General features: G+C 41.2%; 2 protein-coding genes across 24 annotated transcripts; one reads left to right on the top strand and one right to left on the bottom strand.

Moving 5' to 3' along the window:
• Positions 1–2,972: 2,972 nt before the first annotated feature.
• Cbx3 (chromobox 3) lies at positions 2,973–16,523 on the bottom strand. Of its 3 annotated transcripts, none has more exons than NM_007624.4 (6): positions 15,938–16,061; positions 14,809–14,861; positions 11,304–11,446; positions 8,077–8,239; positions 4,859–4,953; positions 2,973–4,197 (listed from the first exon to the last, which is right to left on the bottom strand). In NM_007624.4, exons 2-6 carry the CDS (start codon positions 14,830–14,832, stop codon positions 4,071–4,073), a joined length of 552 nt encoding a protein of 183 aa, NP_031650.3. In that variant the 5' UTR covers positions 14,833–14,861; positions 15,938–16,061; the 3' UTR covers positions 2,973–4,070. The 3 variants fall into 3 exon arrangements, with proteins under 3 accessions (NP_031650.3, NP_001341931.1, XP_017176863.1); NM_001355002.1 differs by lacking the exon at positions 15,938–16,061 and adding an exon at positions 15,167–15,425; XM_017321374.2 differs by lacking the exon at positions 2,973–4,197 and having other exon boundaries at positions 4,855–4,953; positions 15,938–16,523.
• A 105-nt stretch (positions 16,524–16,628) lies between these two features.
• On the top strand, positions 16,629–26,243 carry Hnrnpa2b1 (heterogeneous nuclear ribonucleoprotein A2/B1). Of its 21 annotated transcripts, XR_868866.3 has the most exons (14): positions 16,781–17,006; positions 19,251–19,286; positions 19,382–19,492; positions 19,625–19,771; positions 19,972–20,182; positions 20,273–20,374; positions 20,455–20,535; positions 21,436–21,498; positions 22,130–22,249; positions 22,466–22,588; positions 23,184–23,266; positions 23,423–24,338; positions 24,622–24,757; positions 25,244–25,556. XR_868866.3 is itself a non-coding variant. In XM_006506373.4 (12 exons), exons 1-11 carry the CDS (start codon positions 17,001–17,003, stop codon positions 23,243–23,245), a joined length of 1,062 nt encoding a protein of 353 aa, XP_006506436.2. In that variant the 5' UTR covers positions 16,793–17,000; the 3' UTR covers positions 23,246–23,266; positions 24,622–24,805. The 21 variants fall into 21 exon arrangements, 9 of the variants coding, with proteins under 9 accessions (XP_030111360.1, XP_030111356.1, NP_058086.2 ...); XR_868865.3 differs by having other exon boundaries at positions 23,423–24,694; XR_868864.3 differs by having other exon boundaries at positions 23,423–24,757.
• The last annotated feature ends 879 nt before the right edge of the window (positions 26,244–27,122 follow it).

Below are 27,122 nucleotides of genomic sequence, written 5' to 3'. Positions count from 1 at the left end.
GTTGTTCTTCAGGGGTAAGATTTAGATATAATTTTGAGTTCAGAAGCAAAAAGCTTCAGCCTGCCCTAGGACAACAGAACCTGGTCCTTTTGAGAGATGGGGAATGGGGCAGGGCGGGGGAGGTGTTGTGCCACAGAAAATGGAGTCAAGGTCAGTTGACATTATCTAATCAGGCTGAGACATTTTGTTTCCTGTATTTCCGCTGAGACTAGGGTTTGAAGGAAGATCTCAAAACACATTTCAGGATAAGGGGATCGGGAAGAACAATGAGTTTAGTTACTATGTGAAGACAGGTCGCTTGTCCTTGCTGGGGGCTCTTCTGTTTATAGCTTTGTATCTGAAAGGGCCCACTCCCAGAAACTGGGATAGCACAGAGAAATACTTGTATATTGGTAAAAGCAGACAGGTAGACGGCAGCTGGAGGTGACCTTGTCAGCTGTTTGTAGCAGCTGTGAGGGGACAGTGCATCTGGAGTGTCTGGGCTCTAACGTTCTCTAGTATGTTGTCATCTTTGTAAAATACCAGGTGGTTGCAGTGTCACAGATCTACGCCTGGATTTTCTGTTCTGTTCTATTTATTATCCATGTTTCTGTTTTTGTGTCACTACATGTTGCTTTTGTTATTTTAACTCTGTAGTATAATTTGAAGTCAGGTATAGTCGTACTTGAAACCAAATTACTTTCCTATCCAGAAATGGGCTCAACCTGGACTGTAGAGGATTTCTGGCAGTTAGATAAGACAACATTCCTCAGAAACTTGTGAAATTGGTTCCCATCTGCTAAATGAGTCATTTCCCTTCCCTCTGGCGGAAGGGATAGGACTACCTATGGTGCCTATCAGCATATCAAAGCACATGCAGGCCACCAGGTTTCCTCAGTATGTAAAGTACTTGTTACATTTAAAGTCCATGCTAGCTTACATCTTAGCCCTTCTCAACTCTTCCTTTACAAACTCCATCCAGTTCATGGGATTCCCTCCCCCATGTGCTTCTAGTTCTCCTCATAGTCCAGCTATTCTGGCTTTTTTCATTATTTTCTATTCCCTGCCATTCTTCCCTGTCTGAAGATAGCTCTGGCCAGGTCCAGTCTACACTCTTTTCTAGGCTCTTACAGATGACCTTCACTGTACTTTCCTATCTATAATAAAAACTCTTCACACACACACACACACACACACACACACACACACACACACACACACACACACCTTTAAACCAGCATTCAAGAAGGAAGATACTATTCAAACCCTAATGTCTACCATAAATGGCATACACACATACAACTACCCCCAATAATGCCTGTTGTATTAAATGAGCCTTTTTTCTTTTTTGCTTTTTTGAGACAGGGTTTCTCTGTGTAGCCCTGGCTGTCCTGGAACTCACTCTATAGACCAGGCTGACCTAGAACTCAGAAATCCGCCTGCCTCTGCCTCCCAAGTGCTGGGATTAAAGGCGTGCGCCACCACTCCTAGCGAGCCTTTTTCTTTTTAGTCACAGAAAAATTAAATGTCTTCTCTTAGCCTTTTCTGGCTGAGATTGAGTGTGATATATTTGAGACAAGTAAAAGCTGAGATGTCAGAAATAGAAAAAAAAAATGGTCACTAAAACCCACTCCCCTTAAATCTTAAAAAAAAAGGGGGGGGGCTGGAGAGATGGCTCAATGATTAAGGGCACTGATTGCTCTTCTGAAGATCCTGAGTTCAAATCCCAGCAACCACATGGTGGCTCCCAACCATCTGTAATGAGATCTGACGCCCTCTTCTGGTGCATCAGAAGACAGCTACAGTGTCCTGAGATATAATAATAAAAAAATCAATCATTTTTGGTTTTTGTAGACAGGGTTTCTCTGTATAGCCCTGGCTGTCCTGGAACTCACTTTGTAGATCAGGCTAACCTTGAACTCAGAAATCCGCCAGCCTCTGCCTCCCGGGTACTGGGATTAAAGGCATGTGCCACCATGCCCGGCTTTTTTTTTTTTCGAGACAGGGTTTCTCTGTATAGCTCTGGCTGTCCTGGAACTCACTTTGTAGACCAGGCTGGCCTCGAACTAAGAAATTCACCTGCCTCTGCCTTGCAAGTGCTGGGAATAAAGGCGTGCGCCACCACCTCCAGGCTATAATAAATCTTTAAAAAAAAAAGTGACCCTGATATAAACAGGTCCAAGGTGGGCTGGAGAGATGGATCAGCAGTGAGAAACTCTTTGTTTCTCCAGACAGCCTGAGTTCAGTCCTAAGCATCCACTCTAGTGGCTCACAACTGCCTGTAACTCCAGATACCAGAGCTGTCCCCCAGCCATAAGGTACTGGCATTCACAGCCCCTGTAATTAAAAGCAAAATCTTCATTAAGAAGATTCAACCAGCTGGGTGTGGTGGCGCACGCCTTTAATCCCAGCACTTGGGAGGCAGAGGCAGGCGGATTTCTGAGTTTGAGGCCAGCCTGGTCTACAAAATGAGTTCCAGGACAGCCAGGGCTACACAGAGAAACCCTGTCTCAAAAAACTTAAAAAAAAAAAAAGGAAGATTCAAAGAAAATGAAGTATTGCCTGCCAACCTTGCTTCCGGCTTCGTCAGCCTGTCCAAGCTGCTCCCTCACACTCTAAGCTTCTTGGGCCTCTTAACGTCTTCAGCACCAGGCCAGGATGGCTCCAGCTTTATGAAGCCTCTACTGCAAGGATAGTCACTGTTGGGACTACCCAGCCCATACTGACAGTGAGTAAATGTGTGTGTAAATATGATGTGCCATGATATATGCCTGTGGTTCCAGTCCTCATAAGGTAGAAGCAAGAACACACAAGTTAAGCCTAACTTGATGTGAGGTTTCCTAGCACTTGGGAAGCTGAGAGAGTATGACTGTTCAAGGAGAGCATCAATACAAAGAGGCCCTGACTCAAAAACAAATAAAGGATAAACTGTGTAGATGTTTCCAGCCCTTATTACAAAGTAAACCAGACAATGACAAAAAAAAGTCATCACATAAAGGAATATAAAACTATTTATTGACCACTGTTCACCATTATTTACAATAAAGTAAATATACAGTTGGATGACATTCTGATACTACAAAGTTACTTTTCTGGCTCATTGAACCATAACCCAAATACTGAAAAGACTGATCCTACCAGTAAGGAATGAGTCAGGGTAAAGAAAAAGCATGCAGGTCATTAATTGATATTAGCAAATTTTGTTCACTCACTTAGCAGGTCTTAAATTGCCAACGTCAGCTCCAGCCACGATTCTATTTCCACATCAAACAGATTCCATAAATCATAACCTTTTAGTACAGACTTTAACTTTCTACAAAGTTCACCAGAGGAACCTTTACATAGACTGGCTGACCTGGACCTGCCTCTGCCTCTCAGCTGGCCTCTTAGGTCAGAGCTCTATCTGCCTCTAGCCCAAGTCTTGTTATTAAATCACACTATTACTTAGTCTAATTCCATTTTCCAAAGGGGACATGTACAACACTCTGTAAATATACCACTGTATTTATGTGATAATACATCAATTCTGATGTTGTTGCCTTTAAACTAGCCAATAAATCACAGAATCTGCTTAATCTGAAAGGTTATGGTTTCAGGAAAATGTTCACAAGGAGGGAATCTCATCAACTTGTATTTTCATCTTCAGTTAAAAACAAAACAAAACAAACAAGTTATGTGTTTTATGCATACACCACATAGAAACAAAAAAAAAAAAAAAAAAAAAACAAAAAAAAACCCAGAATGGTCCTTCTGTGTCCCAGTTAAAAATAAGTTCTGACTTGAGTAATAACTGTAAAATCTCCCCAGCGTTTAAGAAAAGCTGTTCTTCAAAGCTGAGGAAATACAACATGGTATCAAATATTCTATTGTTAAAGGAAGCAACTACAGAAAGCTCTTACTTGCTCAAAGGAATCAGTGCCTTTTGATGCAGAACAAAAACCAAAAATATCCCAACTACTGTCAATACTTTCAAAACCAGCATATCAAACTTGATTTTCATTAGAATGCTATTTTTTTCCACACTAGTAATTCAAAACCCAAGATCCAGATTTTATATATATATATAAATATATATATATAAATGCAAACAATTATTGTGCTTCATCTTCAGGACAAGAATGCCAAGTCAGCCGCTCCTCGTAGAAGGCAATGACAATCTGAGGACACTTCATGTTCGCCTCCTTTGCCAGCACCAAGTCGGCCTCGTCCGAGTCCTTCCTGTTGTGAGGGAAAATAAACTGGTTAAGCATTTAAATTCTGTAAGTTAACTCAGATCCATTCAATACATGATAGTCAGATCCAAATCAATGTTAAATGCTACTCGAGAGGGTTGGATGGTGGTTGAGGTTACACTTCAATAAACTTCTTTTCTCAAAACAAGAATGAGTCACTAGCTTGGCTAATTACATTCCATCCTAAGAAACCTTTCATATAACTTCACAGAATTAGCCTCTAACCCTCATACTGGGGCGGGGGGCACTGGTGGCTACACAGTGAGACCCTGTTTAACCTCTGCCAATTCCTACTTACCCCAAAATACACACACACACACACACCCCTAACCTATCTATTCTTTTATGTTTAATGAAAGCCAGTAAGAAGGCTTGGCAGTTAATGATGCATGGCACACAAGCCAGGCACCTGAAGTTTGAACTCAGGAATCCACATCCAGAGATAGAGACTGGGACTCCATAAAGCTGTCCTCTAACGTACACCGTTGATATACACACTCCCCTTGCCATCATGCATATATACACACACAGTACAAGGTAAAAACACACAAAAAAAACTCCAAACAACCAAAAACAAAACAAACAACAATAAAAGCCCAAAATAAAATAAAAAGCAAACCCAACAAAACAACTGGCCGCACACTCACCACTTCATGAGAAACATTAACTCTCCGCTGCTGTCTGTGGCGCCGATTATTCGTTCAGGGTCGAGACCTCTGGCAAAGCCCCTTGGTTTGTCAGCCTGTATACAGGGTTAGGTAATAGCTTAACTAAGTATTTCTGCACAACAAATAGCATAAAAAATTCTTTATGAAATACAACTTTCATCAGAACTCCCAACAGTAACCCAGGAACAACTAGAACAAGAACCACAGTTTGACTTGAAAACATGCTTAGGACCGGGAACGTAGTTTTATTGGTAGAGTATTTGTCTAAAATACAAGAAATCCTGGGCTTGGTCCAACACTTGGTAGCTGGAGGCAGAAGCAGCAGGAATTAATATTAAGCCTGGGCTAGACAAGACCCTTTCTTAAAATATAAAATAAAAGTTTTATATAGCCTAGATTAGCTCCAAATTTCAACCCTCCTGCTTCAATTTATTGACCATTAGAACTACAGTATGAGACAACACACTGAGCAATTATGCACTCTTGAAAATTAAATTTAAATGCCCATAAACCTAGAACTTTAAAGGTAGAACCTTTAGAGGTTCAAGGCTAGCCTAGACCATTTAGTAAAATCTGACCAAGAACCACCCACCAATTAAAAAAAAAAGCAAGTGAATAAATATGCAGCTACTTATAGCAGCACAAGACTGTAATTTCAGTTCTCAGGAATACTGTAAGTTTAAGTGCACCTTGGGCTACACAGCAAGACTGTGTCTTAAAAATATACACATAAAAAGCCCACAAGGGGCTAGAGATGGCTCTGTGGTTAGAGCAATTGCCTTGTAGAGAACTTTGTTAAGTTCTCAGCATCCACATGATGGCTGACAACCACCTCTAACTCCAGTGTCAGGGGACAGCTCCCTCCTCTGACTTCTGAGGCAGCTGTGTGTATATATACATACATACACTCAGACCCTACCCCGTTAACATTTTTAACGTACTACTAATCATTATTGCTGGGCATGGTGATGTAAGCCTTTAATCCCAGCACCCTGGAGGCAGAGACAGATGGATCTCTGAGTTTGAGTTCTAGGACAGCCAGGGTTATGTAGAGACCCTGCCTCAAAAACAAAACAAATCATTATTGATCCAGTACTTGGTAGATGGAGGTTGGAAGATCAGAAGTTAAAGGCTAGCCTGGGCTATATGAGACTGTCTCAAAACCATAATCGCTTTATTTTGGAGACAAGTTCTCTGAAACCTGAGCTAGCTTCAAAGTCTCAACACATTTCTCTTACCTCAGTCCCTCAAGTGCTAGGATTATAGGTATGAACCATCATGCCTAACCCTGTCTTCCTTAAACTAGGCATTGAAGAGACTCCTCCTTTCCATTACATGGTCTATACCCAATAGGTTTTATTTATATGCATGCTTGTATTTGTATAAACTATTATTTTGTTTAGGTTTTTCTTTTGGTATTGCTATTTATTTTTTTAAAACCATGTGTACTTTTCTGAGCACCTGTAAGTACTGGTGCTTTTGGACACCAGAAAGGGCACTTAACCAGCCCCCCTCCCCCAACCGAAGGTAGAGTTAGACAATTCTGAGTACCCACATAAGTGCTACAAGAGTAGTTCATGTTCTTTAATTACTAGTACTTGGAAACTATTATCTTAAAATTATTTATGTGTTTAATTATTTTACCTATATGTTGTCTGTGTACCTTGTGTGTCCCTGGTGCCTATGGAAGTCAGAAAAATCAATGTGTGGGAGTCTTTGGAACTGGAGTTACAGACTGCTATGAGCTACCAAGTGGGTCCTCTGGAAGAGCAGAACATGCTCTTAACCAGTCCTTTAGCCCTAAAATGTCTGCCCCCAACTCCCTTAGGGGTCCTCCTTATAGACCAGGCTGATCTGGAGCTCAGGAGACCTGCCTGCCTCTGTCTTCCCAGTATTGGAGCTAAAGCCATGCCCCATACTCTGGCTGTTTTTCAATTTCTAAAACAACAAATATTGATAATTATAGCCTATGTAATTTGAGTATAAATATTTGAGAAGTGATGATATCAACAAACTAAAACTACTGAAGTTTCACATCAGTGTAACGAGACTCTAAAGTCAGACTGGGTTAGATTAACAACTCCAGCCCTTTAGGTCTAGGAAAGTTAATTAAGCTCTGTGGTTCAGGTTTATTATCTATCAGGAACAATTAGTCCCTATGTCATAGGTTTCTGGCAGTGTATCAATATGAATTAGGCTGTATTAGAATACTGCTGGCTCAACCTAGCTTAGGCACTACTACAAAGATATCTCCCTTATGCATACACTTTACTTTCAGATCTCCAGTGTAGTCAATCTTGTTTCTCATCCATACAACTGAATCATTATCTAGACTCAACAGGGTCGACATTAAGATTTAATGCCCTCTACACAAAGTTCTTGTTACCTAGCTGATATGACCACACTTGAAACTCAGTCTTTTACCAACTTAATGTGTGCTGAATGCTTGTCTAATTTCCTCCAATGATCACACTAGGCCAATAGGAGGGTAAGTTCAATCTGTTTAAAGCTAAGGGTGGAGATTACCATATCAGTGACACCATGCCTCGCTCTATAAAAGGTGTGTCCCTCCTCCCCCCTTAGAGTTTAAAAGTATCCTTGGGTTGGAACAGCTAGAAGCGTTTACGGAAGACTCAGTTGCCAGCACCTACAATGGTAGTCCACACTACATATAATTTCATTCCCAAGGCATCTGATAGCATTATCTAGCCTCTGGGAACACTGAGCATGCATGAGCTATACAGATATACAGGCCAAGAGGGCCTCATCTGAGCTGGGTATGAAAGTGAATGCCTTTAATTCCAGCACACCGGAGGCAAAGGCAGGCAGGTTTCTGACTTTGAAGCTAGGCAGAGCTACAATGAGAAACCCTGTCTTTAAGACACCTCACCTAGTCTTAAGCAAAAGTCAGAGGTAACAGGATGAGTGGTGCAAGGCCACTCTCTGCTACATGAGACCCACCCCTCAAAAGAACACTAACAAAGGGGAAGGGATAGGGAGATGAGTTACAACAAAGTATAATGGTAACTATGTATGAAAATACCATAACGAAACCCACCACTTGGGATGCTAACTTAAAGAATAAAATATGAACTAAATAAAAAGTATTCTACTTGGAAAAAAAGTTCAAAACAATTAAAATTTAAGTCAGTGACTATTGATAAGATCCAGTCTAATGGGCAGTACTTCATACTTACAGCATCTCTCTTCTTCTTCGATTTGCTATCATCAGATTCACTGTCAGATAAAGATTTCCTTTTTGTACCATCTTTTTCTTTACCAGCTTTTTGAGAATTAAGAAATGCTTCAATTAATTCTGGACAATCTAAATTTTCTTCTGGTTCCCAAGTATTATCAGCACTGTGTTCAGTTAAAGAAAACAAAAAGTTGATTCAATTAAAACATTGCCATTACCTGGACCTGTTTATAACTATCTAGGGGAAAAAATTTCCATATGACAAAGGCTAATACTAACAAAATAATAGTACTAGAAAGGAATGCCCTCCCATTTCCTATATTACTTTAAAATGTCTACACTTCTCTTCACAACCACTTTCAATCCCTATGTGAGCTATCTGCTATTTTACCTCAAAAGCACTTGAATGCTTTTTTCTGCTCCATAAGCAACTCACTTTATGCTAACCCTAGTTGCCTCAAACTGTATGTAATCCAGTTCTAATCCTCCTGTCTCTACCTCCTGAGTACTAGGATAAAAAGCACTCTATCACAGTTTATCCCAAGGCCTTGTGCATACCAGGCAGGCCACCCTCCCAACTGAGCTACACCCCAATCCCTTGTGTTTTAACCTTCTTTCTTTCCTTCCTTAAGGGACAGGTTCACATGTACTATATATATATAGGCTAGCTATGAACTCTCAGTACTGGGACTTTAAGACTTTTAAAAATAGTGATTCCTAATTCCTTAGATATTATGTAAATTTCCAATATGGGATCTCCAATGATGTCTTGAAAATTAAGATTCCAAGACATTCTTAAATGTGAAATGTATTCAATTTTTGGTTGGTTTTCAACTTGGGAAATGATATAAATCAAAGACTGACAAAAACAAAAGCCAAATCTAGCCTATTGCATGGTTTGTAAAGCATCAGAACTATTTTTTCCTTTTCTCTCTCTTTTTTAAAGATACAGACTCTCTGGGCTGGAGAGACAGATTGGCCCAGCCATTTAGAACACTGACTGTTCTTCCAGAGGTCCAGAGTTCAATTCTCAGCAATGACATGGTGACTCACAACAATCTGTAATGGGATCTGATACCCTCTTCTGCTGTGTCTGAAGACAGCAACAGTGTATTCGTATACATTAAAAAAAAAAAAAAAAAAAGCCGGGCGTGGTGGTGCATGCCTTTAATCCCAGCACTTGGGAGGCAGAGATAGGCGGATTTCTGAGTTCGAGGCCAGCCTGGTCTACAGAGTGAGTTCCAGGACAGCCAGGACTATACAGAGAAACCCTGTCTCGAAAAAAGAAAGAAAGAAAAAAAAAAAGATAATGTCTCACGATACAGCCTAAGTCGCCCTCTAACTCCTAATCTTGCCTCATCTTCCACAGTGGCCTATGTTGTACCACCATGCCCAGGCCAATTTCTTTCTTTTTCTAATTAATTAATTAATTAATTAAACAACATTTTGCCTGCATGCCAGAAGAGCGCACCAGATCTCATTACAGATGGTCACGAGCCACCATGTAGTTGCTAGGAATTGAACTCAGGACCTCTGGAAGAGCAGTCAGTGCTCTTAACCTCTGAGCCATCTCCCCAGTCCCCCAATTTTTTTTTCTTGGAAAAAAAAAAAAAAAAGATTTCCAGGGCTCATAGTATGGATTCCCAGCACCTACATGGTGACTCGTAATGTACCATCTACTGCTGCCTTTGTGCCTCTCATGCAGAGGTAGTGCGGACAAGTCAATGAATGGCACACAAAGCCTAAACCAGCTTTGCGGTGACACTGCCACTCCTGCCCCACCTCAGCAGAGCTGAAGTAACCACTCCCATCAAGAGCCAGAGAGCCATGAAGAAAACTAGTACCTCACAAACATGGAAGTATGACAAACTCACTATGTCTTATGCTCTGGTCATAAATACACTTATAGATAGATGGAATGAGTGACTTCAGGGATCCTAGGAACGGTGCCATTATATCTTGGGCTCAGTCACTTGCTCTGGTGATATCTTCAGAACAGAACATTGGCAAAACTTAATTTGGGGAGGAGGGCCGATGTCTCAAATTTAGTGGTATTTGCGGTATTATCTTCTATACTACAAATATACCGTAAATGTTAGGTTCTTGGTCATAGATATTCAAACTAGTATGTTTAATACAACATTAAAATGTTTTAGAAAAAGACCACATTAAGTCCTAAGTAGGAAAAGCTGTTTCAGGTGGGAGAGATAAAAGGGAAGGAGACTCCATTACAACATGCTTTGTTTAAAAATGTCACAATGACATTTAATCCTCTGTATTTACTTTAAAAATTCTGCCTTAATGTACTTTAATTTTTTAAGTTTGCTTGTCCATAGAAATAAACTCTAAAATGCTAGGTTTCAACTGTTGCTAAAACCTTACCATTTCTAATTTAGTTTTTTAAGCGTATGAGTGTTTTTCTGCATATAAGCATGCATGTTCATCATGTGTGTGCCTGGTACATCATGAGGTCAGAAGGTGGTACTGGATACCCTTGAATTTGAGCTACAGATGATTTTGAGCCACCACGTAGGTGCTAGGAATCAAACCCTAGTTCTTTGTAAGAAAAAGTGTTCTTAACCACCAAGTTATCTCTCTAGATTCCTCAAAGCCTTAAATAAACCTCAAACAAATCAAACTGGTTCACCATTTAAGCTAAGCGTAAAACGTAATGCTCTTCTAAAGCACCGTTAAAGGTACTAACTTAAGGACCGAGGGTGCAGGTGGTAGAGTACAGGTAGAGCATGCACAAAAGCCCTGGGTTTGATTCTTAGGTCCAAGTAACACAGTTGTGGTGCTGCATGCCTATGATCTGGGGAGGTGGAACCAGACTAACAGAGTTTAAGGCTATCCTTCTTTTTTTTTTGGTTTTTCGAGACAGAGTTTCTCTGTATAGCCCTGGCTGTCCTGGAACTCACTTTAGTAGACCAGGCTGGCCTCAAACTCAGAAATCCGCCTGCCTCTGCCTCCCGAGTGCTGGGATTAAAGGCGTGTGCCACCACGCTCGGCAAGGCTATCATATATATATAGCAAGTCCAAGGCCAGTTTGGGACGCATGGGACCCTATCACAACAGAACAAACAATAAATGCATAAATGAGGCATAGTGACCAAGTATAATCCCAGCACTTGGGAGAAGAAACATGAGTCCAAGGCTAGTCTGTGCTACATGAGACATCCTAGCTTAAAACGACAAAACTGTAAGAAATGAAGCACTGAGGTTTCTTACTCTGTGAACCCCTTCCACTTCAGGAAATACTCCACCTTCCCATTCACTACACGACGGTCCAGTACTTTTTCTACCACAAATTCTTCAGGCTCTGCCTCTTCAACTTTTTTACTCTTTCCATTTTGTTTCTTTCCCATTTTTTGCTAAAACAAAAGAGAAATTAAGAAAAATTTAAAACTTGTACATTTTTAAGGCCAAATTGTTCATTCATCTGACACACATATATTTTTTAAGCTTTTAACCCTCTATCCCTTTAAACTTCCTTGATCCAGTGTAAGCACCTCCTAGAAAGTCAGTAGACAATAAAACAAAAGTTCTGCTTCACCGATTTACATTTATAACCAAATACCCTTCACCAATACAATAAAAAAACAAAACAACAAAAAACCCCAACCATCTGAGAAATAATCTTCTCCTTTCCCAGCTTTATTCCCAGGATTCTACATGACCAAATTACCAGAGTCACCACTCATTTTAATCACAACATAGTGTCAAATAACTAGAAAACATGAGACAACAATGGAGAGCTGAGTAACTATTAGTAGTAGTACTTTACCAGAGAATGGCCTCTATAGGCTCACATGTAGGAATGGTTGGTCCCCAGGTGGTAGGTAGAGCTGTTTGAGGATTACGTGGCCTTCTTGGATGGGGGGTGGGGGTGGGGTGGGAGGGTTGGGTGGTGGGTACTTAAGAGGTTTCAAAAGTCAATATTGTTTGCATTTAGCTCTTCCTTGTACTTGTGGATCAAACACAACCTGTCAGCTACTGCTTCAAATGTCATGCCTGCTGCCATCTTCTCAGCAGGATGGTCATGGCCTCACCCTCTTCAACTGTAAATCTTTCTTTCTTTTCTTCTTTTTCTTTTGGTTTCGAGACAGGGTTTCTCTGTATAGTCCTGGCTGTCCTGGAACTCACTTTGTAGACCAGGCTGGCCTTGAACTCAGAAATCCGCCTGCCTCTGCCTCCCTAGCACTGGGATTAAAGGCGTGCGCCACCACGCCCAGCTTTCAACTGGAAATCTTAATAAACTTTCCTAGAAGTGGCCTTGGTTATGGGAGCTTATCACAGCAATAGAACAGCAATTATGACTGGAGTATGATAGTTAAAAACAAGCAAGCAAGCAAGCAAACACACACACCAAAACAACAAAACCCCAAGACAGAGTCACATGTAGCCCAGGCTAGCCTCCAAATTCACTATATAACTGAAGAAGACCCCTAATTCCCATTCCTCTAGAATCTATACCTCAAGTACTGAATGGCTTGGTTCACAATACCCCACTAAATGATTGGTCTTACTAAGTGCAACAAGGTAAACCTAAAACTTCAGCCCTCAGACATCCCTTTTCCAGTATCAATTTATAAAATTAGATCCCAAGGATAAAAATTAATTGTAAAGTAAAATCAGAGTTCTAGCATCAACTACAGGCTCAACCATGGGGACCACAAATAAACTAAAAGGGATAAGACTGGCTTCCCCATAATTATTACATTTAGATAATTTTCCTGACTACTCAACAAAGCTAAAATATCACCACTGGTTTATTTTCTCCTTCTAGGGTTTAAGCTCACTCTGAGGAGGGGCATGCGGCACACACTCATAGCATCCAGGAAATAGAAATATGGTGACTATCATGGGTTCAGGGCCAACCTAGGCTTTAGAGAAAAACCTTGTCCCACAAACCAAAAATGTCTCTTTTTTATTCTATCAGGGGTGGATGGATTTGTTAAAGAAGTGCTTTTAAAAACCTTGAGATGGTTATTTAGAAGTCCCCATGGGATACCAAAATAACCCACTATTTATATGCCCAAGCATTTCACCTCCACAACAGTGCTATGCACCCTTTAACATTTTTGAGACAGTAGCCCAGTCTAGTCTTTAACTTGCAGTGATTTTTCCTGATTCAGCTTCTCCCAGTGCTGGAATTATAGGTATGCACCACCATGTGTAACTACAGATGCTACTTAAAAATTTTTTAAAGGAATCACAAAAATAACCCCCTATCAAATGCCTAGTCCCTCTAACCATCACCAAGTGAAGGATCACGCAGGAAAAAAAAAATCACCAGCAGCACCTCAGAACCAGGATACTCAGTCCATCAGCATCCAGGGCCATACCCACACTCACAGCATCTCCACAGTTTACCAGATGATTCATGCTTATCACTGTATTGGGTCATCTAAGAGTGACCATCAGGGCTTCTGATCACAGAATCTAGTCCACTTTGCAGACCAGTTGAAGTCATGCACTATATGAGATAGAAATACCCTCTTGCTCATTTTGGTCAGAAATTCAAGGATAAAAACCCATGTTTTGTTAATGCACACCTCCATATGATTGAGATCAATGTGTCCTAATTAATGTAGAAACCACAACTGTAAATTTCACTCTTTTGACATGAATCTTTTTCTAGACAGGGTCTTGGATGCAGCCCCGACTACCCAGAATTTTGGAATCCAGGCTAGCCTCAAACTCAAGGCAATCTGCTTGCTTCAGCTTCTCACAGGCTGGATCACAAACATACACCTTCAGACCCATTTTTTTTTCCTCCCTCCGTTTTTGGTTTCTCTGTGTAGCCCTGGGTGTCCGTGGACTCGCTGTGTAGATCTATCTACCAGCCTCTGTCTTGGAGTACTGGGATTAAAGTTGTGGGCTACCACTGCCTGGCTGACCCAGTTTTATTTATTTTAAATATAACTTGACAAAAATAAATTTGTCTAACTTACTAGAAATCCCAAGAAAACTAACACTGGATTTAGCAACAGTCAGAAATCGCTGAAAAGAAACAGAATTGATCTAACAGTCTTAGATCACTCCTAGACAGTTTGTAATTCTTGCTCATGGCAACGTGAGCTCTATCTAACTCACTCTCTGTGCACTAATGAATGCTCAGTGTCTCCAGAACAGCACAGCTTCCAGGGTAATCATGCCAACCCACAAGACTTTTATAGAGCTGTCCACGACTCTTCCCCCATTCAGCTCATTAACAATATGATGGAGCTCCTGTGTGGAAATCAAGGCACACTCTGGTAGAAACTTGTTTTTTCTTTCCACTTTTCCTTGGGCTCTGAAGATTGAGCTGTTTTATAACCCACAAACATGCATTTTTTACCTCAAAAGCATCCAGCAAAAACTGTACAACGCTTTTTCAAAAAAATGTATTGTGATCCTCCTTAAGAAAAGCCTTACTTAGTGTTAATTCCTTTTTCTTTAGAATGCTGGTAAATACAAGGACTTAGGTAGGCTGGCTTCTAACAGCAATTCACCCACTTATGATGGGATTAAAGGAAGGCACAACCATGTCCACCACAGGTTCTAGCTCCCCCACCCACACGCCCAGAGAGGGTTTTTCTGTGTAGCTCTGACTATTCTGGAATTCACACTGCAGACCAGGCTGGTCTCGAACTCAGAGATCCACCACCACATGGTTTCTTAATTGTAATTTTAAAGAAAAAAAAAAATCCTTCAGTTAAGATTCTTATGTTCTAGGTTTTCACAAACTTACCAATGTAGTTTTATTGGAGGCCATTTTTTAAATTTAATCGGAGACTTGAAGAGCTATTGCAAGAAAAAAAATGTAGGACAGTTAAAATTTCATGACACACAAAAGGCAGCTACAAGTTTTGTGTGGATTTCAACATGTAAATTTCGGGTAAAAATGCAGGAAAACAGTTGAGTTCCCGTGTTATTAGTATGTTACTAATAATTTCAGTATGTTAGTGAAAATAATCTTACTAAAACACTGGTACCTCAGACAACTTTACATGGTGAGGATTGTTACTTTCCCAATCCATATAGAATTTTAACAATTTTAGTGTTTATTTTGGATGAAAGGAAATGACTATCTTTTGTTAGCAAATTACCATAAGATCTTTTTCTTTAGATTTCTGAATACTCCAAGGAGCTCATATAATTCCATCCTTATTTTTTCAGAGGCCCTCCCTGTTCAATCACGGTATAAAAAAAGGAACACATTAAGATGTCCCAGTCCTATTTTCTGGCTTTTTTTTTCCGGGGGTGGTGGTGCGGTAATCACTCTCTATAGTCCAGTCTGGGCTTCAACGCCTGGCAATCCCCAGCCTCAAGCTCCCAAGTACTGTCCTGATAAGGATAGAAGGAGTCGACCTCCTTCACGCTCCCCTCCGAGGAGGGCTCCTTCCCAGCTCCATTCCCCGGTCGGGAGCCCGTCCCCCACCCGAGAGCGCGGGCCTCGTGGTCAGCGCCTCCGCGGGGAGAAACAAAGGCGGCGGCGGGGGCTCAAGGGCACTGCGCCACGGGCCCGCGCCTCCCCCATCCGGCGGCGGCCACGTAGCCGGGAGCGCGCCGCAGCCCGGAGCCTCGGGCCTCGCAGCTGCAGAGCCTGAACCGCTCTCTCCCTGCGGGCCTGCGACGAGGCTGGGGGAGGGGAGGCCCGCGCTTTGTCTGGAGTCTCGGTAGCTGTCATCCGGCTCCCACCCTCATGCACAATTGTCCCATCTCCCCCACGCACCGGCGCGGCGCCCGCCTCAGCGAGGCCCCAGCCGGTTTCCCGCAGCCCGCGGCCCACGGGGCTCGCAGCCTCCCCGCAAGCTCGGACGCACGGAGCATCCTAAACCCCACCACACGCAAGATCGAAAAAAAGCAAAGGCACGAACTTCACCGCTCCGATGCTCAGGGCCGCGGATCCTGCAGAGTCTCCCGCCTGCGCGCTTCGGTTCAGCCACATCCGAGGGGAGGGGGCGCGGGCAGCTCCGCCGGGGGGGAGGGGGAGCACCGCCCACGCCCTGGCCGCGCGGGGCCCGCCGGGAACGCGTCCTGCGGGGGGCGGCGCGCGCAATGCTCACCGTCCGCGGCGTGGCGCCCAGGGGGTCTCCTGGCTGGGGGGAGGGGGGGGAAGGCGGGCAGGAAGGACCGCGGAGGCCTCTCTGCGTCTCGGAGCGCGCCAAAGCGGGGCTCCACCCACCTCCTTGCCCGGATCTTGAAGGCCGGGGAGATAAACAGCGGGGTTCTTTAAGCACCACCTCTCACTAGGCGCGGGATCCCAAGGCTTGTGGCATCCGGGGTGGTACTTGGACTAAAAGTCCTTCTGGGAGGGACCGAGTGAGAACCCCTTTGGGACGTGTAGAAATATTTGTGTGGTTCGAGAATATTTGTGCGGACGGGCTTGGCAAAGGCGTAGCTGCAGAGAGCACGCTTGGGTGGAGAGGGCCGCACGCCCCAGCGCCGGCCTAAGCCCCTCCCGACGGCGTTATTTCAAACTGCGCGACCGTTTCTCCGCTCCCTACGCGGAGGTGGGGGCCGGACCTAGTTCCGGACGTAGTAACACGCCGAGCGCGAGCCTTCCGCAATTCACGGAACACAGTTGCGCAAGTGATGTAAAGCAGTCCCGCTGTACCTAAAGGGGGAGTGTCACGTACTTGGCGTAAGGAGAGTGTAGGCCCTTCCCGCCATTGGCGGCGGTTAGGGCGTTTACGTAACGGCGTGACGTAAGCGGAGACGCGTTAGTGGGGGGAAGGTTCTAGAAAAGCGGCGGTCTCGGCTCCAGCGGCAGTAGCAGCGGCGCCGGTCCCGTGTGCAGGAGCTCCTTTGCGGCCCAGTTTCTTGGCCATCGCCTGCTCTCCCCACAGCGCCAGGACGAGTCCCGTGCGCGTCCGTCCGCGGAGGTCTTTCTCATCTCGCTCGGCTGCGGGAAATCGGGCTGAAGCGACTGAGTCCGCGATGGAGGTAACGGGTTTGAAATCAATGAGTTATTAAAAATGGCATGGCGAGGCCGTAGGCACCGCAATGGAAACCGGCCACCCGCCTCCGTGGTCCGGCGGAGGGGATGCGGCCACTCGAGTGGCGGTTGGCCTTGGCGAGTTTCTGAGGGGTCGTTGGAGGAGGCCTCTGATTGTCCGACCGCCTTCCCCGCCCTCAGCCGCCCGGCGCCATTTCCCTCAGTTGGGGTGGGGGATGGGAAGTGCCCGCCGCGACCGGGCTGGACCGCTAAAGTAGCGCGTGAGCGGGCCATCGCTGGCCTTTCGATGTGCGCGGGCCTAGGGGCTCGGTTGTGTTCGCGGCGGAACGTTTCTGGGGCCCCCCCGGCTTCCCGGAGCGAGTCTGCGAAGCTTCCCCTCCCCCCTCTCCCGGGAACCGGATTTGGCGGCCGCCATTTTCCCGTCTCCTTCCTCGCCACGATTTTGCTTTCAACGCTTTAGGTTTACTAGTTTGGTTTTCTTTTTTCACCACTGCGTAGACGTGTTTAGCGATTTTCCTTTCTTTTGGAAGTCTTCATACCGTTTCGAGGTGGATTTAGCGTTTTGAGCTTGGGTCTTCAGCGTCCTGCGCACCTCGCTAAAGGCTCTCTGCCTTCCCCTCGACGAAATGGCGCCATTGCTTTCTGAAGCCACCGAGGCGCGGGGTGGGGGCGGGGTGGCGGCGCTCCACGAGCTTTACTGGAACAGGCAGAGAGAACGTAGTACAACCGAGGCCTGGGCGGGTGGCTGAAGGCAGCGTCGCTGCAAAGAGACCGTTTTATTTTTCATAATACGTAAGATTACGGGTGCTGTAGTAAAGCACTTGAGCATTAGTATAGTAGGAGGAAGTCAAAGTGGAAAAAATGGGAGCGCTCATCAGGAAGCTAGGGAGGCTATGTTGAGTGCAGGGTTACTTTCCTTTTATTGCAGAACTTTTATCTGCTTAAAGGATCCTCGGATCGAAATAATTCAAATTATAAGCATTTTTAAGGGAATCTTCGAATTTGTTGGTAAAGTCAACGGATCCTTAGCACGTGGTGTTCACTTTAAGGAAGTGAAATAGCTGACTTTTCATAGTTAGCCTTCGCTTAAAGCCTGGTTCAGTGGACGAAAATCCACGTCCTGGCTATATAAAAACTTAGTTTGGGGTCACAGTGTTTGAGCGTGGTCATTCGGTTTTTTTATTTTTTATTTGTTTGAAATTATGATGCATCATTACACTGATAAGCATTAGCTTTCGAATTGAAAGGGGTCTCCTTGGTTATTTTCTTTGACTCTAAGCACACTTATAAATAAAATAACCTTGTTTATAATCGATAGTGGACGTCTGGTAAGTTTGGAAAAAACCCGAGGTAAGTAAAGAGCTTTTGCTTTCGTTAGTGATATGAAAAAACAAGGTGTATTTAATACTTGCAACTTAGTTTAAGGAAAGCCAATTTACTGACATTTTAGTAGAGCTACCAGAAACACTATTTGGAGTCCTGATTAAGGCTTTTGTAACTATTTTGACTATTTAAAACAATTTTGGTCGTTTTTATTAAACATTTCAAAACCTAAAAATTGTAAACATTGGCTTTTTGAGCACATTTTGGAGAAACTTACAAATTTAGGCTATACAGTAAAATAACGGATTTGTTTTATAATTTTGCTTTTTCATTTCGTTGTGCAGTCATAGGTCCTGGATAGTATGACCTAATTTATGAACATCTTGATAAGTTTTTGTACTTAGCTATTGGAAAGCCAGTATTAAGTGCCTGACAAAACCAGATTTAAGGTGATATCTGGAGTTTCAGCATTCTTCATGGAGCTTGTTTCAGAGTTGCAGGATTTTTTTTTTTCATCTTGAGATACTTACAATTAACACCAGAGGGGGCAGCTCAGGGAAAAGCAAATATGCCACTTTTCAGAAACTGAATCTTGGAAGTGGTGAATTTGGAAACAGGTTTTTTAAATTTTTTTTAAATCTAAAAAGTAGTAAATTTTGGACTTGGGTTGTAGAATTTAATGAATTACAAAAGAATTCTTTAATACCCTTTAAATGACCTAAGAGCTGGGTATGGTTTTTCTGAATTTTTTTGAAGAAAATCTAAGAAAGTTTACGTGAATTAGAAGTTAGATCGAATATTAGTGACTTTGAAACTTGTATAGCTCAGGCAATTTTTGGTGTAACACAACTAATATGCAGTTTAACATATGGTTTAAATTTGATGTAAGTTTTTTTTCTCCCCCCCAGAAAACTTTAGAAACTGTTCCTTTGGAGAGGAAAAAGGTACTCTACCAGCAGGTCACCTCATATTTAAGAATTTAATTTCCTGCATACAAAGAAAGTGTAAATAAAAATTGAAATGGTATTTCCCTTTGCAGAGAGAAAAGGAACAGTTCCGAAAGCTCTTTATTGGTGGCTTAAGCTTTGAAACCACAGAAGAAAGTTTGAGAAACTACTATGAGCAATGGGGAAAGCTCACAGACTGTGTGGTACGTACGTTAACTCTGAAAGTCTGGCTGTATGTTTGGGTGTGAATACTAGGGAATACCAGTATCAATACATTCTAATTTATATTGCTACCTAATGCCGGGAAATTAAATGCTTATCTTTTGGATTTAAAGGTTATGCGGGATCCTGCAAGCAAAAGATCAAGAGGATTTGGCTTTGTAACTTTCTCATCCATGGCCGAGGTTGACGCTGCCATGGCTGCAAGGCCCCATTCCATTGATGGCAGGGTAGTTGAGCCAAAACGTGCTGTAGCAAGAGAGGTAAGGAAAACCCAAACACATTGATCTCCTTTCTTGTACTGTTTTTTTTTTTTTTTGTTTTGTTTTTTTTTGGGTACATGTTATTCCAAGACCAACCTCTTAAAACCTATTATCTGGAGGAATTCGTCCTAAGATGTACAAATACAAGTTAGATGTAATCAAGGTTTTTTTCTGTCAGGATAACTTTGTAATTATTGCAGGAGTCTGGAAAACCAGGAGCCCATGTGACTGTGAAGAAGCTGTTTGTTGGTGGAATTAAGGAAGATACTGAGGAACACCACCTTAGAGATTACTTTGAAGAGTATGGAAAAATTGATACTATTGAAATAATTACCGATAGGCAGTCTGGAAAGAAAAGAGGCTTTGGCTTTGTTACTTTTGATGACCATGATCCTGTGGATAAAATTGTCTGTAAGTGTCTGTTCATGAGGTGTGCTTTGTATAAAAAAATGTTGCTTACATTATAGGAATTGCTTACTGTTGGTATTGTTTTTATTCCAGTGCAAAAATATCACACCATAAATGGTCACAATGCAGAAGTTAGAAAGGCATTGTCTAGACAAGAAATGCAGGAAGTCCAAAGTTCTAGGAGTGGAAGAGGAGGTAATGTTATTTATTTATGTGTGTATGTATGTATATGTGATTGTCTTGTTCTTGCTGCTAATTAGATTACTATGTTCTAGGAAACTTTGGTTTTGGGGATTCTCGTGGTGGCGGTGGCAATTTTGGACCAGGACCAGGAAGCAACTTTAGGGGGGGATCTGGTAAGTTTGTTTCTTAAGGGTGTGATTGCATTTTGAATAGAATGTCTTCAGTGAGATAAATTTTGCAGTTAGCCTGTAGTGTGTAGTGCGAGAAAGAAAGGAGACCCTGTGCTCAGACAAGGTTAAGATGTTGCCCTCTGACCACCATCATGTAAACTGATTCATGTAGTGTACTCATGCTTTGTCAACACACCAATAAGGTTAAAATTTTTTAAAGCAGTTCTAAACTGCTGGATGTTGTTAGCATAGGCCTGAGCTCTCAGCATTCTGGAAATGGACAGAGAGTATGGGATATATATAAGTAAGACACTTTCAAAAAGAGCCAAAAGAAATAGCAGGGTCCTAAAGGCTCACAGGAATCAGCTACGTGTACACACATTGGAAATTATGAGGAAATTATGACCTGAATATAGGTTACACATGATGAGCATATATAGTGCTTAGCATGCACTTAGCCCAAGGATGAATCCGAAAACCAGACAAGATAACCTGCAACTTTAGTAGTAATTGGTAACAAGCTGCAGGATGATTAAAGAAAAAGGTCACACACATAGATGTACATTGAATTTAAGGCAAGCTAAGGCTATAAGTCCCTGTCTAAAAATGCTGTCAGAAGTGTTTTTAGGTTCAGTTTATATAAATGAATGTGGTGTGGTATGATAAAACTTTGTATACTTTCTTCGTTTTAAGAAAGTTGAGTTTGAAGTAAGGCTTTCTGATAGGTCTAAACTTAGTATTAATAAAAATGTGTTGCCTTGGTAGTAGAGTTGAATTAATATTACACCCTCCTTCCCTCAATGTCCCCAACAAATCAACTAGTGAGATCCCAGTCATCATCATTCCGGGATAGATACTAATGTGGAGAAAATTAAGTTTAATTTTACTACTTTTTATAAACAGATGGATACGGAAGTGGACGTGGATTTGGGGATGGCTATAATGGGTATGGAGGAGGACCTGGAGGTTAGTTTTAATTAAATTTTGATTTATGTATCTTGATATATTTAATAACATTGCATTTGGTGCTTGGTTAAATTTGTATATCACTTGTTTTGCCTAACAAAGTGGTTATTTGGCTTTGGAAGGTGATTGTTTTTTTTGAGTTATTAACAAATTTGCCTAACTACTGTACCAGTGTAAAATTGTGAGTTTCATCTCATAAAACTTAAAATTATTTAGGTGAGGAGTTCCTGTGCATTGTAGAAAAAAAAGCTAGAATATTGGAATTGGAATATGGTGTGATATGGGATAATACAAGTTACCAATATTAGGAGCTCTCTCTTAGATAGTCCTGGGTTTCATGTAGTCCATATTGGCTTTAAATGCAGGTCTGCCTGCCAGAGTTTCTTCCTCAAAACTACAAAGCATATGAATTTGAAATACTTAGCAATTCAAAGGAGAGTTCTGGGATCTTAAGTTGCTTTATGTGTTTACCCAAGGATAGGTATTTACTTTGCCTTGGAGTCTATTCTAGAATAGACTTTATATAACAAATATCTTATGTGTTTTGAAAAACCAGAAATGAGTGTAATAGAGACAATTCAAATGGAATTGAAAAATTTAAGCAATTACTTAAAGGCTTATTTTATAATAGGTGGCAATTTTGGAGGTAGCCCTGGTTATGGAGGAGGAAGAGGAGGATATGGTGGTGGAGGACCTGGATATGGCAACCAGGGTGGGGGCTACGGAGGTGGTTATGACAACTATGGAGGAGGTAATAAATTCATCTACAACCTTTATGTTGGAATTTGGATTAGAATTAATGACATTTATTTTACTGTCGATTAGATAGATTTCTTAAATTGTAGGATTATAGATAGGTATTGTGTACTTTTGTTTTGGAAAATATTTGTCTTAAAAATTAAACATTAGTTTGGCTTCGATGCTTGTATTTTTCAGAGGTTTAGCTGGTATTCCAATTCTTTTACAGGAAATTATGGAAGTGGAAGTTACAATGATTTTGGAAATTATAACCAGCAGCCTTCTAACTATGGTCCAATGAAGAGTGGAAACTTTGGGGGTAGCAGGAACATGGGAGGACCATATGGTGGAGGTAATTATTAAACACAGTTCTTCTGGGTGATTGGGAAGTCATGGAAGTCCATACAGTTCTGCATCTCAGAAAGCGAGGAATCTAATAGATGCTAGCTAAGGAGAGTGTCCTCGTGTAACTGTTAAATGATTTTTGTTGGTAGTATGGGTTGGAGGGGCATTGTTTTTAGATAGGGTCTCTTATTCTAGGATTTCTACCACACCCAATTTAGTGATTAGCTCTTGAATTTAGCAATCATTTTACTCCCAGTAATCCTGGCAATGGGGAGATGGAGATCATGTTTTTCAGTCTTCCTTGTCCTTCATATGAAATCATGTCTCAAATATGCTCTGCCATTTAGCTTCATAAGGTCCAACCTATTTTAAGCTTGCTTGTGTTTGAAAGTAGTAGACTTAGAAAGGTGTGTCACACTTTTCACGTGCTTTTAATCATTAGTACTCAAAAGGAGTAAAATCACTTTATTTACATTGTAGGGCAGCCAGGTCTGTGTACAGACTATCACAAGGCTGAAAGAGAACTTAATTTCCACAATACAGACATAAACCTTCAGATTTATATATGTTCTAAGTGTGCTTTCTTGTTTCAATCATTGCAGGGAACTATGGTCCTGGAGGAAGTGGAGGAAGTGGTGGCTATGGTGGAAGGAGCAGATATTAAGCTTCTTCCTACTTACCATGGGTAAGTAGTTTTTAAGTTTTACAATTATTATTATCTTGGGAGAACTAGCTGCAGGAGTTAAAAGCATTTTAGGATCATGTTATCTTTCCTTAAAATCTGGTTAGATGGATAATTTCATAACCTATTTTTTTTTACTCTTTACTTCTGTTGAAACAGGCTTCACTGTATAAATAGGAGAGGATGAGAGCCCAGAGGTAACAGAACAGCTTCAGGTTATGGAAATAACAATGTTAAGGAAACTCTTATCTCAGTCATGCATAAATATGCAGTGGTATGGCAGAAGACACCAGAGCAGATGCAGACAGCCATTTTGTGAATGGATTGGATTATTTAATAACATTACCTTACTGTGGAGGAAGGATTGTAAAAAAAAATGCCTTTGAGACAGTTTCTTAGCTTTTTAATTGTTGTTTCTTTCTAGTGGTCTTTGTAAGAGTGTAGAAGCATTCCTTCTTTGATAATGTTAAATTTGTAAGTTTCAGGTGACATGTGAAACCTTTTTTAAGATTTTTCTCAAAAGTTTTGAAAAGCTATTAGCCAGGATCATGGTGTAATAAGACATAACGTTTTTCCTTTAAAAATTTTAAGTGCGTGTGTAGAGTTAAGAAGCTGTTGTACATTTATGATTTAATAAAATAATTCTAAAGGAAATTGTGTAATTATAGACTTTTTATTTTAAATAAGTTAAGGAGTGGGTAGTATAATTAAGGTCCATTGCAAAGCTGTTGTTGTATTTGTGTAAGATAAAAATGCTGGTCAGATTTAAGTGTGTTGTCTGAAATTCATCAGGAATAAATTACCTAGTTAACTTAAGGGATATCTCTGCAAAGAGAAACACCTTTTTAGATCTTTTAGATGCTGCTTCTTCAATGCAAGGAAAGGAAATAACCCCAGCGAGGTACTCTTCAGGGACACAGGTCTAGTACAAGAGAACTCTTGACGACTAATCGCAGCCAGTCTTAAAAAACTGTGCTGTATCTACAAAGCTTTAACTACAGTAGTTGATAAGGATGCCAACGAAAGCTGAGGGTGTAGAGCAAAGTAGTTCTAAGCTTCAGTTAAACTTCTTTAGGTAAGAACTTATTTACTTTTTCTTTCTTAATTTTCCTCCCTTAAAAGATAAACTAATAAACTCTTCAATGGTCTTTTCAGTATAGTTCTTATGTAGTTTAACATAGCTTATAAATTGAGTTTAACAATAAACTCAAGATAATTTTATAAACCCTGTTTTCCAATCTGTCATTTACTTAAATTATTTTGGTTGTTTTCCCTTTTTTTCCTTCTTTCTCACCCCCTCCCTTTCCATGAAGATTCAGGTGCTTAACATATCATTTTTTTCCCTGCTGGAATTTTAGCATTGATATGAACCATGGACAAGTATATTCTGCTGCCACAAAGACTGTAAAGTGCTTCATTTCAACAGCTGAGGCAAGCCAAGTGATCATTAATAAAGCTTTTCTTGCTTCCTTCAGTGGTGTTGGTAGTAAAATGGTAGGTAAAAGTTAGGCTGCAAGTTCAATAAATGAGATTTACCTATCATTCCACCCTTGTGTATTCATTCACCTATCCTGGTTCAAGCAGTTTGAGTCAACTAGGCATTTAAAGGCATTGTGTTTATTGTGGTAACAACTATACATGCTTATCAGGGATGAGTCTGACAGTGTTTTCTTACAGTAGAAGTTTCTGTGCAACAGCAGCAGCAAAACCCTCTATGTACCCTGTACTAAATAGTTGGGGTAAAATGTGGTAATTTTTTGCCCATTGTCCTGCCCTAAAATGTTGTAGGTTGGCTATTGAAATTTCCTGAAACAGCCCTCTTGATTTCTAGGCTTTATTGCCTTTTCAGAAATGTGATATTGAGCGCTTATTATACACATCAGTGAGTCTGCTTTAATCCTAAACCCACCACTGAAGTTACTTAGGTTCTGTGGACAAACATGATAAACTTCTTCAGATACTTTTTTTTTCCTTTGGCAGGAAGGTGTCTTGCTGCAGGTAACTAATGAAGAAGTGGTCAACCACAGAGTCTTCAAGAAATAAGAAATTCTGTACCATCTGAAAGTAGTTCTTGTTGGTGCCTTCATTTAAGAAGCACTTTTAAGAAAAGGGAATGTTTTCTGATTTAAAACTTCATTTAGTACAGGTTCTTAATAAAATTACAAAAATGCTGATTGTAAAGGGTAACATCAAATTAGCAAAGGATAATGTATTGTTTTAGGATTTGTGAGTAGACAGATAAGAGCTCTATTTTAAATACAAGTTTTATAAAATAAATACTTTTGTATCCAAATTACTTGGTGTAATGCTTACACATAAGTGTGAATCTTGTTCTATCAACATCAGTTGTCTACAAGATCGACACTATAAATGCTAGACTAGTTTTGCACAGAACTATACATTTAGTTCTCATTCAATACTAATAGGAGAAAAAAGCATTAATAGGCATTATTTACTGTCTAATAAAATATACCTTACTATGAATTGTGCACTGCTACAACTTGATGCTGAACACTAATGGTGGCATTTTGAAACCATGGATTTTAACCAGATAGTGTTTTGAGTTACCACTTTTGCAGAACACCAAAACACTGATTTTTATTCCAATTGTGAATGGGTAGCAGTGGTTAAGGTACTGTGGTTTAAGAGTAATGGGAAATTGATTTAAAACAACCAGAGTTAACTTCATTTGCTTACGCCAATAAAGCAATATATACAGGTAAGTCAATGGCTAAAAAATGTGAGCTCTTAACATCTTGTAAAGTGTATCAACAGTCATTCTAAATACTTGGCTTTTGGCTAGAAAAGCTAGCAAACCCATTAGGTAGTGTTGTGCATGCCCTCAGTCCCAGCACTTGGGAAGTTAAAGGCTATGTTCCAGACAAGGCTGCATGTGAGTCTCATACACATACCCGTCGCCATTAAGAGTTTGTTTTTGGACTTCAAAGCAAAATAAAGTCTCACACAATTGTTTTTTAAACAGTGAAATTAAGGCAGTCCCATAAAAGGGAAAATGATGACTCATGGGAGATATGGTACTGTGCTTGTTGTATGTGCTACTTTAAAAGGAAATTCTGGGTGGAGGGATCACTGAGGTGTCTTAGCATCTGGTTTTTAGCTTTTACAAACGAGTGTAAGTTGCGCATAAGTTTTGCATACTCTGGAGGTTGGTTTGAGTTGGTCTGTCTGTAACTGCCACTGGAAACTTGAGCTTGGGTCACGCAGAAGAGCTAACATGGTAGCTCTCATTAAACTGATGGAAGTCCAACTTGACTGTCAGGAATATTCAGGAAGCATTCTGGTACCTGTTGAGCTCCGACTGGGAACAAATGGTTTTCATCATGAAAGCTTCCACAAATTCTGAAGCAATTTTGGCCCAGAGTACTAAGTTGGTATTACAAGGGATAAATCACACATTGTCTGATAGCTGTGCTCAAGATTGAGCATACTAATGTGTAAGTAGGCTTCAAATAGTGTGGAACTTTTGGGATGATGTATCTCCCATGACATCAAGTCTCCCAATAGGGCACTATCTGGAAGTCAAGGTTGAACTAGTTTAAGGAAGGGCAGATGTCCAAATGGTCTTGTAGAGTCAACTCAGACACTAGCCTAAAGTAGGAAAAAATGGGAGGTTTCACCAGGTGGCCATCAAGAAAATTTGCCCTGTGTATGTATGAAAGATGCTAGGAATAAAGCTAGGTCTTTTAAGAGCAGCTGGTGAACGCCCAGTTCTATTCTACCCATTGTTGCTTGCCGTAATGCTTAATATTCCTGGCTTTTACCTGGCATTCACATGCTAGGAGTACCCTTACTCTCTTCACCTTGGGTTTACAAAGGTAAGGGCTGTAGAGATGGCTCA

Source organism: Mus musculus, chromosome 6 (genome assembly GCF_000001635.26).
Source record: "Mus musculus strain C57BL/6J chromosome 6, GRCm38.p6 C57BL/6J".
In the NCBI taxonomy this organism is placed as follows: Eukaryota; Metazoa; Chordata; class Mammalia; order Rodentia; family Muridae; genus Mus; species Mus musculus.
The sequence above is the reverse complement of the archived record's forward strand: the minus strand, read 5'-3'. Positions and strand labels throughout refer to the sequence as shown.

Excerpts from the sequence above, each read along its gene's own strand:
- Cbx3 (NM_007624.4), bottom strand. The coding sequence starts at position 14,832 with ATGGCCTCCAATAAAACTACATTG. Across the intron at positions 11,447-14,808 it reads CCTCCAATAAAACTACATTG|CAAAAAATGGGAAAGAAACA; the intron begins GTAAGTTTGTGA and ends CTTTTGTTTTAG. Across the intron at positions 4,198-4,858 it reads TTAATGTTTCTCATGAAGTG|GAAGGACTCGGACGAGGCCG; the intron begins GTGAGTGTGCGG and ends CCCTCACAACAG.
- Hnrnpa2b1 (NM_001374745.1), top strand. Across the intron at positions 19,287-19,381 it reads TTCCTTTGGAGAGGAAAAAG|AGAGAAAAGGAACAGTTCCG; the intron begins GTACTCTACCAG and ends TTCCCTTTGCAG. Across the intron at positions 19,772-19,971 it reads AACGTGCTGTAGCAAGAGAG|GAGTCTGGAAAACCAGGAGC; the intron begins GTAAGGAAAACC and ends TAATTATTGCAG.